At 45.9% G+C, this 14,667-nt stretch overlaps 1 protein-coding gene across 1 annotated transcript; it reads left to right on the top strand.

The window, feature by feature from the left end:
* Positions 1–516: 516 nt before the first annotated feature.
* tppp3 (tubulin polymerization-promoting protein family member 3) lies at positions 517–9,531 on the top strand. The gene is made up of 4 exons (XM_084683136.1): positions 517–628; positions 6,526–6,725; positions 7,169–7,322; positions 8,273–9,531. Exons 2-4 carry the CDS (start codon positions 6,538–6,540, stop codon positions 8,462–8,464), a joined length of 534 nt encoding a protein of 177 aa, XP_084539262.1. The 5' UTR covers positions 517–628; positions 6,526–6,537; the 3' UTR covers positions 8,465–9,531.
* The last annotated feature ends 5,136 nt before the right edge of the window (positions 9,532–14,667 follow it).

Raw genomic sequence — 14,667 nt, 5'->3', positions numbered from 1 at the left:
GTCTGGTTTTATTTTATTATCAAACCTTTATCTAAACTAGTCAATTGAGAACCAGTTCTCATTTACAATGACAACCTGTAGACAATGACAGGAAGCAAGTGGACAAGATATTAACCCATTAGATATCATTAATGCAATAAAAAGGGTGTCCCCTTCACCCCAAACATACAAAGTCCATCCCCGACTCCAAAACCTCCTGGAAGGCCTCACCTACAGCACCTCGGCCCGCACCCTACACCCCTCCCAGACACCTCCGCAGAGCCAGAGTTCTCCCGCAGCCCCTCTTTGTTATTCCTACGAGGGCCGCTGCCCCGGCCCCTTTGATAAATGACCCCGGTCACTTCACGCCTGTGGAGAAAGACTTCTCTCTCTCTCGCTCTCTTTCTCCCTCTCCCTCCCTCTCTTTCTCTCTCTCTTTTATTGCCCTCCCTTGATGTTAAACAGGATGTCTCTATGGATACAGGGATAAACAGATGATAACAAGCCCTCAGCTCTTTAAAGCTCATTTGAGTGCCGGGGCTGGTGACTGAGAGAGGAGAGGCGGTAGAGAGCAGAGCAGAGCAGGAGAGAGCGGACAGGCAGACAGACAGACAGACAGACACAGAGGAGTTCCAGGAGGTAGACTCAGGTAAGGGACCTGCTCTAGGATGGTGAATGCAGACCAGCTTTCATGGCTCTGCTGAGGCTGTGAAGTTGTGTGTGTGTGTAGCGTGGGGTTGGTGTGTGTATGTGTGTGTGTGTGTGTGTGTGTGTGTGTGTGTGTGTCACTTGCTGTGTGTGCACCTCTTGCTGTGCTGCCCTTGAGGACTGTCACACACACACACAGACTCACACACACCTGACATAGCATGTGAGATTTCTGTCCACAAGGTGCACATTACAGTAATGGCAACAAGAAGCTGGTTGTATTGCATGCTCCAATAATACAATGCATAGATGCCATTTTAACACCAAGTGAAGGTGACTTGTGTTTATTTTGAGATTAGAATCTATGCAATGGTGTCCATATCCGTGCAGAGCTTTGGTGTGACTAATGGAATATGTCATGGAAACAAACTTTGAAATACAGATTAAAACACTGGTTCAATTACCGATTTAAATGACTTCTGAAATGCATGCTGACACAAACCTTGCAGTTTCGTTTTTAATAGTTTGTTAATAATACGGCGTTATATTAATAATAGATTGTTAATTATGCTGCATTTTTGCAGGTTTGTACGATAGTGGCAGGAGTTGAGAAGGTGTGCAGGGTACAGTCCGGTGTGAATAACAACACACCCTGGTGTTCCTATTACTCACACTGTCACCCCGCAAAACACACACCGACTAAAAATACATCACTTTCCTTTCCATGTTGAAATATGTCTATAAAAAAGCGAAGGAAAATCTTTGGAGAGAAGAAATTACAAGCACAAAAAGAGTGAAAAATGTTTTTTGGGTGAGAAATATTTTCGGTGAAAATAACTTATTTGAGTAATGCATTTTTGAAAAAGCACTTATCTTCTCATAAGACATGATCTTGATTCAACAAGCATCTTATATATGCATCAGAAGATGGACCTCTCCAAAATGTATTTCAACATAAATAATTATTAACTGTCCCTTTAACAGGGGAAAAAACAGGTGCTGTATAATCTGTATAGCGAGTACCTCTTATCCTAATCTCTTGTAAATGGTTAGGGTTAGCTGTTACTAACTGATTGAAGCTGCTAATTAAAGACCAGTGGGAACAGTAAGAAGTCTGTCACATCTCGGCTTGAGGCTTTTACTTTAAACTGCCAAAGTCTGCAGGTATAGAGTTCCTTCTCTCTGCAGTAGTGATGAAACCCAGATCTAACCCAGACCAAACCTGGTCCAGCCAGGCTCCTAGACAGAACATGGAGCTAATCTGCCTGCAATCTGAGGCATTTACTGCTGGCTCATCTTTAATGCACATGTGTTCTGACATCTTGGGACTCCTGGAAGGTGTGCGTGTGTGTGCGTGCGTGTGTGCATGTGTAGGTGCATGTATGTGTGTGTATGTGTATGTGTGAGTGTGTGTGTATGTGTGTGTGTGTGTGTGTGTGTGTGTGTGAGGCTCCTCCACACCAGTCCACAGCCCACTAACCCTCCAACACCAGAAACCTGCTGTTGGAGTGAACCAGGCTCCTCTCCTCCAGATGCACATGGAGATAGGCTACTGTGCTGCTCATGGTCCTGACACACACACACACACACACACTGCAGGATGCACAGCATGGAGTTGTGCAACACCTAAAGTAGCACTCGTGTCTAAATCATATATTTAGATGGAGATATAGATATATAGATATGTTTTGTAGTAGTCCACCATGCATATGATGTAAAAGTAGTATTATTTGGTGGTTAGGAGGTTCTTGTGTAGCCGTTTCTGCAACCCGGCCAAAAGAGTGCAAATTACATGCAAAATGCCCAAATACATCAGTGTGCTGAAGCAATTTTTGACCCAACTAACGAGGCTGTGATTTGCATCATACTGTCTGCATGACACGGAAAGCACAAATCAATATTTAGAATAAACCAGTGGAGTGCCACAGCAGAGGTTGGAAGACCTCAGTTGGAAGCTTTCATGAAGCCAATTTGATTATATTTCTCTGTAGAGTACACTATGCAAACACTCTCTAAACACAGTCTGTGTTTGTTACTTGAGGTAGGGCAATCAACTGTTGTGAATGATGTGCTGTTAGTTGTGGTGGTGGATAAGTCAGACGTTTCTGCTGCTTTCATGATTCCTCCAGTGAGTGAGAGGGTATCTGTGCCTGGTGTTGTAGCTTAACAGAGCGGTTCTCTAAATTATGTGATCGTTGTGGACCTGCATACTGTCCTACTGGGCTGTTACACTGAGGTGAAGAGGGCTGTGGGGAAGAGTGGTTTGGGAGACCGAGGGTCGCTGCAAGGCGTGGAATTTCACTCTTTCCTATTCTCTCTCTCTCTCCCTCTCTCTCTCCCCCCCTCTCCTTCTCTCTGACAGAGACAGACACACAATGTGCTCTTTCTTCTCCCAGTCCTCTCAGCTAGAAGGCTGGGTTGCTCTGTCCGGTCCTGTGCTCCATTCACACCCACATAGCAACTCATACAGATGCAAAGCTCAGCGCACGCAAGCACACACCTACACAACACACACCCTGAGAGATCATCAACATTTACACAGATATAATGACATAGGGAAATCTCTCATTTATGCAATGCTTACAGAACAGTGCACAATATCCCAAAGCACACCCACACCAAACCAGAATGAGTAGAAGAGTGAGTCCAGATGGTAGAAGCGACTGCTTCCCAACTGCTCTGAATCTCCTCCAAGCCCACACACCGTTTTCAGTTTCCTACAGTGAAACTCGACAGCCCAAGGCTGTAACCGAGACCAACAATGAAACAGCTGTGTCGAAAAATAAAAATTGCCATCTTGTCCCCGTTAACTGGGAGCTATCATAACAACCACTGCTCGTGCAGCTGATGTCGAGCGCCAGCTCAACGTTACCTCACCTTTAATGGCTGCTTCATGTTGGGGCAACTACCAAACAACTCTGCGTGTGATTCGGTTAAATGAAAGGGGGCACATGGGGAAGGTGACCATGACAACCGAGGTTAGGGATTACATCACTGCGTGTGTAATCGAAATGTTGAGGCCCAGAGTTAGTGAGGTCATGTCTCACACCCCTCCTACACACACACACACACACACACACACACACACACACACACACACACACACACACACACACACACACACACATAGACACACACACACACACAGCCTTAAAGGGAGTGGAGGGCTCAACTATTTTCTCAGCAACTTGTTGACCCTGCCCTTCTTAGAGGGATCCCTCTCTCGCGCGAATAAACAGACTGTAGCTACGGCAACAGCTCTGCCCCAAACTTGCCCCCTAACCTCCCCTCCCATCTAAACTCCCCTCCCATCTAACCTCCTCTCCCCCTAACCTCCCCTCCCATATAACCTCCTCTCCCCCCTAACCTCCTCTCCCCCTAACTTCCTCTCCCCCTAACCTCCCCTCCCATCTAACCTCCTCTCCCCCAAACCTCCCCTCCCCCTAACCTCCACTCCCATCTAACCTCCTCTCCCACCTAACCTCCTCTCCCCCTAACTTCCTCTCCCCCTAACCTCCCCTCCCATCTAACCTCCTCTCCCCCAAACCTCCCCTCCCATCTAAACTCCCCTCCCATCTAACCTCCTCTCCCCCTAACCTCCCCTCCCATATAACCTCCCCTCCCATCTAACCTCCTCTCCCCCAAACCTCCCCTCCCCCTAACCTCCACTCCCATCTAACCTCCTCTCCCCCCTAAACTCCACTCCTCTGTCCCCATATCCCCCCTCCTCCTCTACCCTCCTCTTATCTCCTTGGTGACAGGGCTTTTTTTAAAGCATGAGATAGACCTCCACCTTCAGTTCTTAGCCATATCTTTAAAATCATATCTAGTATGCTGACCTCATGCTAACATCTCACCTGTCACTTATATAAAACATTTGGATTAGCTGTGATAAAGAGTTTATACACTGTGCTCAAACCTCATAACCTCACAATGTAACCAGTGGTTATTTTTATTGGTTGAGAAAGAAATACAAGAATCTAGTCAAGAAAAAGGCATAGATGGTAGAGAAAATGAAGTTGTTAAAAAACGTTGGAACCCAGAGAAATTCCCCGTGTTCTGGGTCTGGAGGGAAAGAGAAGCCTGCAGTCTCTTTCTCCTGGATATGGCAAAACATTGAATCTTTATTCATTGCTTGTATAAAAACATGTGAACCTTCAAGTGCAGAGTTATACGCCTGTACAATGGCTGCTACATGAGCTCTGCAGAAGCGTGTGAGCAAACAGACACACACAGACACACACAGACACACACAGACACACACAGACACACACAGACACACACAGACACACACAGACACACACAGACACACACAGACACACACAGACACAAGACACACACAGACACAAGACACACACAGACACACACAGACACAAGACACACACAGACACACAAAGACACACACAGACACACACAGACACACACAGACACACACAGACACACACAGACACAAGACACACACAGACACACACAGACACAAGACACACACAGACACAAGACACACACAGACACACACAGACACAAGACACACACAGACACACACAGACACAAGACACACACAGACACACACAGACACAAGACACACACAGACACACACAAGACACAAGACACACACAGAGACACACAAGACACACACAGACACAAGACACACACAGACACACACAGACACACACAGAGACAAGACACACACAAGACACACACAAGACACACACAGACACACACAGACACAAGACACACACAGACACACACAAGACACACACAGACACAAGACACACACAGAGACACACAAGACACACACAGACACAAGACACACACAGACACACACAGACACACACAGAGACAAGACACACACAAGACACACACAAGACACACACAGACACACACAGACACAAGACACACACAAGACACACACAAGACACACACAGACACAAGACACACACAGACACACACAGACACACACAGACACAAGACACACACAGACACACACAGACACACACAGAGACAAGACACACACAAGACACACACAGACACACACAGACACACACAGACACAAGACACACACAGACACACACAGACACACACAGACACACACAGACACACACAGACACAAGACACACACAGACACAAGACACACACAGACACACACAGACACAAGACACACACAGACACAAGACACACACAGAGACAAGACACACACAAGACACACACAGACACACACAGACACAAGACACACACAGACACAAGACACACAAAGACACACACAGACACACACAGACACACACAGACACACACAGACACAAGACACACACAGACACAAGACACACAAAGACACACACAGACACACACAGACACACACAGACACAAGACACACACAGACACACACAGACACACAAAGACACACACAGACACACACAGACACACACAGACACACACAGACACACAAAGACACACACAGACACACACACACACAGACACAAGACACACACAGACACACACAGACACACACAGACACACACAGACACACACAGACACACACAGACACAAGACACACACAGACACACACAGACACACACAGACACAAGACACACACAGACACACACAGACACAAGACACACACAGACACACACAAGACACACACAGGGAATTTTACCATTGTTCACCAACATCCCTGAAGGAAAGGACAAGTTCATAAATTGAATATAAAGGTCAGCACATGTGATAGTTAAGAATGTATTTTCACACAAAGAGGGATTTTTCTGTAGAATAGACACAACAAACAGAAGCAATATCTACTCAATCGCTCAAGTTTGATATCAATGACGGATCCCAGTACTGTTTGTAGTCCTCTGTGTGTTCGTCTCAACTGTAAGGTCTGATCGTGTCTCTACTTCATAACAGACGTTTCCTAAGATGGCGGAAAGTGCAGACATGGAGCAGCTGATGTCTTCCTTTAAGAAGTTTGCTATCCACGGTGACACCAAGGCCACAGGCAAGGAGATGAATGGCAAAAACTGGGCCAAGCTGTGCAAGGACTGCAAGATCATCGACGGCAAGAACGTCACCAGTACGGATGTGGACATCGTTTTTACCAAAGTCAAGTACGTACAAGACGTCTGAAACTAATTTCCTTTTAAATCCCATGCAACTGAAAAGATTGTTTAAAAAAAATACAGTACCGTGCAGAAGTCTTAGGCACCCAAGATTCTTTCCATTAATATTTTCTTGTAAAAAAATCATTCTGTATTTGTGTAGCAATATAAAAGAGCAATTTTGTGAAAAACTTAGTTTCGTCTTATCATTTCATTATTTCTTAAATCATTTTTGCTTTACTTTTTAAACATTTTAATTGGGTATTTAGTTGAAATGCTCAGACCAGTTTAACTCAAATCAAGCAAATACAACATCAGAATCCGATCTGCGTAGCCTACAAAGTATACCCAGCAAAGTGAAAAATATACAATTCCTAGATGCTGTATTTATTTATTATATTGAAATTCTATGGATTTATTCTATCCAATCTTGGTTGTGTTTGTCGTGGCAGAGCGAAGACGTCTCGGGTCATCACCTATGAGGAGTTCCAGAAGGCACTGGAGGAACTGGCTCCCAAGAGGTTCAAAGGTCAAAGCAAAGAGGAGGCCCTGAATTCCGTCTACAAGCTAATTGAGGGCAAGGAGCCCACCAATGTAGGAGTCACGGTGAGCTGCTGTAACACCAACACGCCAAAACTGGGCCACTCCATATAGGTAACTCCCTTGGTTATACAACAAGGTCGTAGCCATGGAGTCAACATCGGGGGGGACGAATTAACCTTTTTATGATCATTTTGGACAGCGTGCCTGGTTGCCTGTCGTAGCGTAGCACATGTATATTTTTATATCAATATATTGGGGGTCCATTTTGACAAGATATGAATATTGGGGAGGATGTGTTCCCCACGGAGGGCGGAACTTGTCATAAAGTTAGCGATAACAAAGCCCGCCCATTTAAAAGGGAGATATGATTGGTCAATTTTACTGTCAATGGAAATTAGTCTTTCATTGAATTACTAGGCCTATTAAATCGGCCCTCTGTAAATTCATAGCTGGACCACCAATCACAGAGCTGCATAGCATGTTCCTCGAAACAAAGGCGGCAGCAAAACTCTGATGGGGTGACAAAAGTGTCAAATAGGTCAAGAGCAAATTGTGGTTCGCAATTAACATATTTTGTTTGGAATGAAGCACAACATTGGAGTGAGATATAACAGAATTTTCCCTGAGCACAAGCGTGTAGATTCTTCCTCATTAATAGACTCGGCAAACGTGTTGAAACTGAGGAAAGGAGAGGGGAGAGAGAGACAATGATGTAACTTTCACCTGAGTTCAATCTGTCTACACTCTAATCCATAAATCATGACTCATTCAGTGTGTCGTTGGCAGAGAATTGACAAAGCAAACTGTGTTATAAAAATAAAAAAAGACAACTGTTGACTTTGGCTAAGTTGTGTTAGCAGCGGCCTATATTAGGTACTAAAATGTTACACCCATCCAGTCATCATCATCCTCTCTCATGGGTTTTTTTGATGTAGCGCCAAAGAGAATTGTGAGTGCATGTTTTTTTGTAGCCTAAATAAACGTCATGGTCCCCGTCTTCCCAATTCCCACAGAAAGTGGCCAAGACAGCAGCCGTGGACAGACTGACAGACACAACCAAGTACACGGGCTCCCACAAGGAGCGCTTCGACGACACAGGGAAAGGCAGAGGGAAAGGCGGGCGCGAGGAACTGGTGGAAAAGACGGGCTACGTTGGAGCGTACAAGAACGCAGGCACGTACGAGGAGAAGACCAAAGCCAAGTAGCGGCCTCAGGATCATGCCGACCAATATTTTATACCCTGCCCCCATCTCTGAGCTTTCAGGAAGAGGAGCCCAGGTTGTTGAACTCGGTTCTATAGCACTTAGGACTGGACCAAACCCTGAACCCTAACCCATGGTCGCCCTGTTAAACCCTATAGGCAGAGGCATGATAAAATGGTTTGAAGTTTGAACGTAGTCAAAAGTGTGTGTGCGTGTGTGTGTGTGTGTGTTTGAGTGTGTGTACGGAACATGGCACAGGGGAATGACAGCATGCTTTTTGACTATGTGTGGGATTAAGAATGTTTCATAGGTTAAGCTAATTTTCTTGTCCATCATAATGTTGAAGTGTGTTTACAGACAAGACGCTATCAGCATGGCCCTGCTCATTGTCACACGTGACCTGATCCTGTATGTCGTAACGGAAACAACATAACTTGCCTGCGTATGATACGTGATAAATTGCACTGTGACGTTCTTAAACAGGAGTTCTTCTGGACTAAAGATTTCTTCCAATAAGTAGATGCCACTTTGGGAGGAAAGACTTTAACATGGAATTCAGGTTCACTCTTCAACCAGGAGCACGTCTTGTAAGGAGTTGATAGATCTTTCCAGACAAATTTCTTTTTTTCTGCAATCTTACATTTACATTTAGTCATTTAGCAGCCGCTCTTATCCAGAGCAACTTACAGTAAGTACAGGGACATTCCCCCCAAGGCAAGTAGGGTGAAGTGCCTTGCCCAAGGACATAACGTCATTTGACACGGACGGGAATCGAACCTACATCCTTCCGATTACTAGTCCGATTCCCTAACAGCTCAGCCATCTGAATCTTGTTTTAATCTTTAGTTTTACTTTAGTTTGTATTTTCCGACAAGCTTTTCATGAAACCATTTTTATTTCGGGTTTTAAAACGTTTGCTTTGAAACAACTGTATCTTACTTGTAATTCATGTGTTCTTTGATTAGGTTTGTTTTGTTTTTGTTGTGGAAATACAGTAACTGGAAAATTACTGCAATGAAAATTTGTTTGTTACATTTGAATGGAAAAAATAATAAAAAGTGGTTCTTTTAGGCTCACTGTGTGGTTTCTGTCTCCAACTTGCATGTCACTGGAATGGACCCATTAATTTACAATTAAAAAAATGCATGGGTGACTTGAATTTACTGTCAAATTCATTACCTCTGAGCTATCCCAATTGTTTTAATTGTTGAGAAACCAAGAAATGCAATTGCAATACACCAAAAAAATACGCGAATCCACAACATGGTATAGAAATCCCAAGATTTAACGTTGTCGCCGCTTATTTCATTCTAACATCAAACGGGCCTGCTCTCCTAAAGTCCCTCTGGTTTCACTGCTCTGCTCCACTCTTGGTCATTGGACGTTAAGAGGGCAGTAAAGCTGCTAGCTACATTCTGGGCCTGGAGACCTGGCTTCTCTCCATGGTGGGCTGCCAGTCAACCACACACACAAATACAAACACACACACACACACACAGTGGCTGTTCATCGTTGGCAGGCCGTAGTGGGTGAGCTGCTGGGTAATATTGATGTGTGTCCCATTCACAGTGACTTGCCTTATTGTCTCTTCGCGAGAGTGACAGTTTTTACACAGGATTGGCACATCTGGAGCAGAGAGCTTGCAGGGCTGTGCACTCTCACTCTCTCTTCTCTCTCTGTCTATCACTCTCTCTCTATCTCTGTATCACTCTCTTTATGTCACTCTACCCCCTCTGTCACTCTCTCTCTCCTCTCTCTCTTTATCACTCACTCTCTATCACTCTCTCTCTGTCTCTGTATCACTCTCTTTATGTCATTCTGCCCCTCTGTCACTCTCTCTGTCTCTATCACTCTCTCTCTGTCTCTCTATCACTCTCTCTCCTCCCTACTCTGTTTTTAGCCACAGGAGAACTCCTACACATGGGAGGGGTCATGTGCCATTAGCACCCTTCTTTGTTTGAAAGCGCTTTCCTGACGCAATACTTTATTCTCAATCTCCAACAGCCTGGCTGGGGTGAGGAGGGTCCATGCACGGTCTGTGTGTGTGTGTGTGTGTGTGTGTGCAGGGTACTGGACACACACAGAGTGAGCAGCAGCCACACCTCTCCCCGCTGCAGCCTGTGGCCAGAAACAGGAAGCCGAAGTGGGTCCCTTGTTGTCATGGCAGCCCATGCGTACACAAAATAACACTTCGACACCTGGCTGTGGCGGTCCCTTTTCTTTCCCTCTCTAGTTTCTCTTTCTCTCTTTCTAACCCTCCCCCTTCATGCCTGTCTCTCTCTCTCTCTGTCTCTCTGTCTCTCTCTCTCTCTCTCTCTCTCTCTCTCTCTCTGTCTCTCTCTCTCTCTCTCTCTCTCTCTCTCTATCTCTCTCTCTCTCTCTCTCTCTCTCTCTCTCTCTCTCTCTCTCTGTCTCTCTCTCTCTCTGTCTCTCTCTCTCTCTGTCTGTCTGTCTCTCTCTCTTCCCTCACTCTGCCTTCTGTGTTTGTAACCAAACACACAAGCTCATGGCAACGCATGTTTGGGACATCTCCTTGGAAGCTCTAATCAAAAACATATCTGGCCCAGGCGAGGCGAGGCGAGGGGAGGCGAGGCAGTCCACTCACAGCCCTGCCTTTGTTGCCTTGCGGCTCTCTGTGTCGCAGGGTGATGAATGGCATGGAGGCAGGCAGGAAACTCACACACTTATTGAACTCAGGAACATTCTCCTTGGGGCTGAGGCTGGGGTTGGGACAGAGGCTGGGGTTGGGCTTGGGGCTGAGGTTGGGGCTGAGGGCTGGGGTTGGGGTTGGGGCTGAGGGCTGGGGTTGAGGCTGGGGTTGGGGCTGAGGGCTGGGGTTGAGGCTGGGGTTGGGGCTGGGGTTGGGGCTGAGGCTGGGGTTGGGGCTGGGGTTGGGGCTGAGGCTGGGGTTGGGGCTGAGGGCCGGGGTTGGAGCTGAGGCTGTGGTTGGGGCTGAGGCTGGGGTTGGGGCTGAGGCTGGGGTTGGGGCTGAGGCTGGGGTTGGGGCTGAGGCTGGGGTTGGGGCTGAGGCTGGGATGACTTGCCAGTGCTGGTGCTAAACTGTGTGATTAATTAACCCGCCAGCCGCAAACTATGACATAAGAAGCTACCAACGCTGTGAAATGGTTTACACTACCTCCCCCACCCCCCATCCCCACCACTTCTACAGGGACTGTCTGCCCAGCACGGATGGGCTCCGTATTGTCTACACTTTCCCTGAGCTGATGACAGGATCGCGGCCAGACGTGTTCGGCTGTTTGGCTCAGAGCTTTGACATGGGGGCAGTTGGCCCTCATTGAGCGTGTGACAGGCTCTCTATACAGTAGATGTTTGATAAGAGGAGAAGATAAGGAAAGAATAGCTGATGTGACACTGGGAGCCAATGAGGGTGGAACGCTCGGTGGCAAAATACAGTAAACCCACCTCAGCTGTCTGTGTCCTGAGAGGGGGGATTAACAGGATGGTTTATGTCTCGGCGCTCTGCTGGGCGCCCCTGCTCTGTGTTCAGAGTCAGTTACCGTGAAACAGGTGCAGCCCAGGTCTGACTTCTGGTGTCGACAGGAGCTGCGAGCGCATGTGCCTTAGTGTCTTTGTTAACCACCCGATGAGAAGAAAGAAAAAAAAGCACAGCATGAAATGGATTTCATGTGTTCCAGTTGGAATCAAACAAAGAAGAAAGTGGACAGGTTTGGAGGGGACCAATAAATAAGCATCCCAGATATGAGCATCTGTTTCCTCTTCGTGGATACAGTCGTGTTGATCAAAGCCATTCAAGAAACACTGGAACTATTAGCCAGCCCAAACAAACCTTTATCTGAACCACAAATAATAAGAACAAACATTTCCCTCTCTGTTTGAATGGGATCAGGCCGCCTCCTCATTCCTCTGCCAAAACCTCAAATTATATCACTTCAAGGGGATATGTTTGTGTTAGCATAGCCTGTTAATTTCTTCTTCAGAGCAGACCAGACTACCGTCAGAGACAGGAAGAACAGAGGCTTTGTAGTGAGTCTGGGTGTAATTTAGTATTGAAGTTAAGGAGGTCCCCACATATACTTGGTGCTTCAAGCTACTGCATGCGACGTCTGGTAACAGTCCAGTTTCTCAGGGCTTGGGAACAGGACAGTCCTGTTGAGTTTTCACCTAGACAAGGCATATGTTTCCAAGTGCCATCTAACTATTATTCCAATAATCTGTGTGTGTGTGTGTGTGTCTATGTGTATCTCGATTATCTTTATATTGTCAGCGTGTGAAGGTGCTTGTGGGCAGGTGTCTTGCTTTGGACCCAGGGACATGCAGCGAGTCTGATCCTGTTGGACGTGTGTTTCACATTTGCGAAAAATAAACAGGCCTCAAAATGTACATGCGTACCGGATGGCAGTCATGGTTTCTCCTGTCTCAAAGGATATTTTCTGACCAGTAGGTGGTTCTCTCGGTCAACAAAGGGGTCGCAAATGAAGTTAAAACTGAATCAATTAAATGACACCTTAATCACTGGGTGCATCACAGTCACAGGAACTTCACCAGTTGTTAGATTTGGATAATCTCAAATCACATCACATCAAATCTCAACAAACAAGCCACTTCAATGGCATTTGGTTTGTTGCTAGTTACTTTCTATGAGTCCTTAGTTACCTGTGAACCTGCCCATGATGATTGATAGGAGCATTATCTAGAACTGGAGTGTTTCACACACACACACGCACACACACACACACACGCACGCACACACGCACACACACGCTGAAGCCTGTTGAAGGCCATACAAAGGTTAGCCCTTCTGGGCATGGTATGACAGGCGTCATATCAGAATCCAACCTCCGAAGGGAATTGATGTTGCAATGATCCCTGAAGACAACCCCCAGAGAGAGAGAGCACAGTAAATGCCTGTACACTCTCAGAACTGTACATTTATAAAAACATGTATAATCTCCCATACACTGAATAACAATGCATTTTGAAGAACTGGCACCAACACTGTGCCTTGATCTGTCAAAAGTGATAAAGTACGAGTTGAACCAATCACAGACCTGAAGAGCATAAAGCCAATTATACGTAATAATGAGGCACTGGTTCACAGCTAATGATGATGGATATGACATTTGAAAGGCTGATTACTTTGAGGACTGTAAAACTAGACTATTGTTCACTTGGTACAAAAAAAAGTACCAAGATATGGTTTGGACTTTTGCACAGCGTACAATGCCAAACATTATACAGAGACACAGTGACACGATGATCTCTTATGGAAGGAACATGCTGAAACTTCTGACAGGGAGAAAGAGGTGTGTTTACGTCACTGAGAGTGAGCACATATGTCCACTAGGGGGAGTGCTACTCACTTCAGATCAAAGTCAATCAGCCTATTCCAACACTGGACCACACAATGTAACAGTGCAGTTCCTCAAAAGCTCAAATGTTTAGCTAAAATGTATAATGTCATGGGAATTTGCAATTAAGAATGCTTAACTCCTCCACCTCAGTTTAGGATCCTTTGAGGTCAGTCGTAGCAGTAGAACACATGAAAGGAGGGGGGGCAAGAGAGTGTACCACACAGACTGAGGTCTTACGGCAGCGGCCTGGGTTCGAATCTGGCCTGGGCCCTTTTCTTAATGCCATCCCCTCTCTCTCTCTCTCTCCCCTGCTTTTCCTGTCAGACTATACTGATAATGGCCGGGTTTCCCAGATTCGTTAAGAAGCTCTTAACGCTAAAAGCTACTTAGGAGCGTTCTAAGAGCGTTCTAGAGCGTTCTTAGAACGCTCCTAAGACGCTCTTAGCGTTAAGAGCTTAACAAATCTGGGAAAACCGGTCAATAATAATGAAGACAGAAATGTCCCCCAAAAATATAATCTTGAAGATGAAAAAGAACACATGAAAGGCAGTCTCTGCATAGTTTGTTTTAACCTCTTGTTACCACAAGGCCCCATTCCGAAACTCTTCCTCCTTCACCTGCGCGAATGTTTGACTTAAGTCAAGCTGTGTCCATGACTACCAAGAATGCACTCTGCGTAGCGAGCAAAGGCAGCCACCTGCATGCTCAATAGATCCCTAGCAACCAGTGGTAAAAACATAAGTCTTATCTGTTCAAGCTGACATATTTTGGCTCTGCATTACTCCTCTGGTTTGCATGTTGGTTCTGTACGTATGAAAGGCAACCTGAATCTGAACCGGAGGAAATATTGTGCAGAAGAACCACAGACACGTT

This window comes from Hypomesus nipponensis, chromosome 19 (genome assembly GCF_054491055.1).
Source record: "Hypomesus nipponensis isolate SF chromosome 19, ASM5449105v1, whole genome shotgun sequence".
In the NCBI taxonomy this organism is placed as follows: Eukaryota; Metazoa; Chordata; class Actinopteri; order Osmeriformes; family Osmeridae; genus Hypomesus; species Hypomesus nipponensis.
Note: the sequence above shows the minus strand (reverse complement) of the source record. Positions and strands in the feature narration are given on the sequence as shown.

Excerpts from the sequence above, each read along its gene's own strand:
- tppp3 (XM_084683136.1), top strand. The coding sequence starts at position 6,538 with ATGGCGGAAAGTGCAGACATGGAGCAGCTGATGTCTTCCTTTAAGAAG. Across the intron at positions 6,726-7,168 it reads ATCGTTTTTACCAAAGTCAA|AGCGAAGACGTCTCGGGTCA; the intron begins GTACGTACAAGA and ends TTGTCGTGGCAG. Across the intron at positions 7,323-8,272 it reads CCACCAATGTAGGAGTCACG|AAAGTGGCCAAGACAGCAGC; the intron begins GTGAGCTGCTGT and ends CAATTCCCACAG.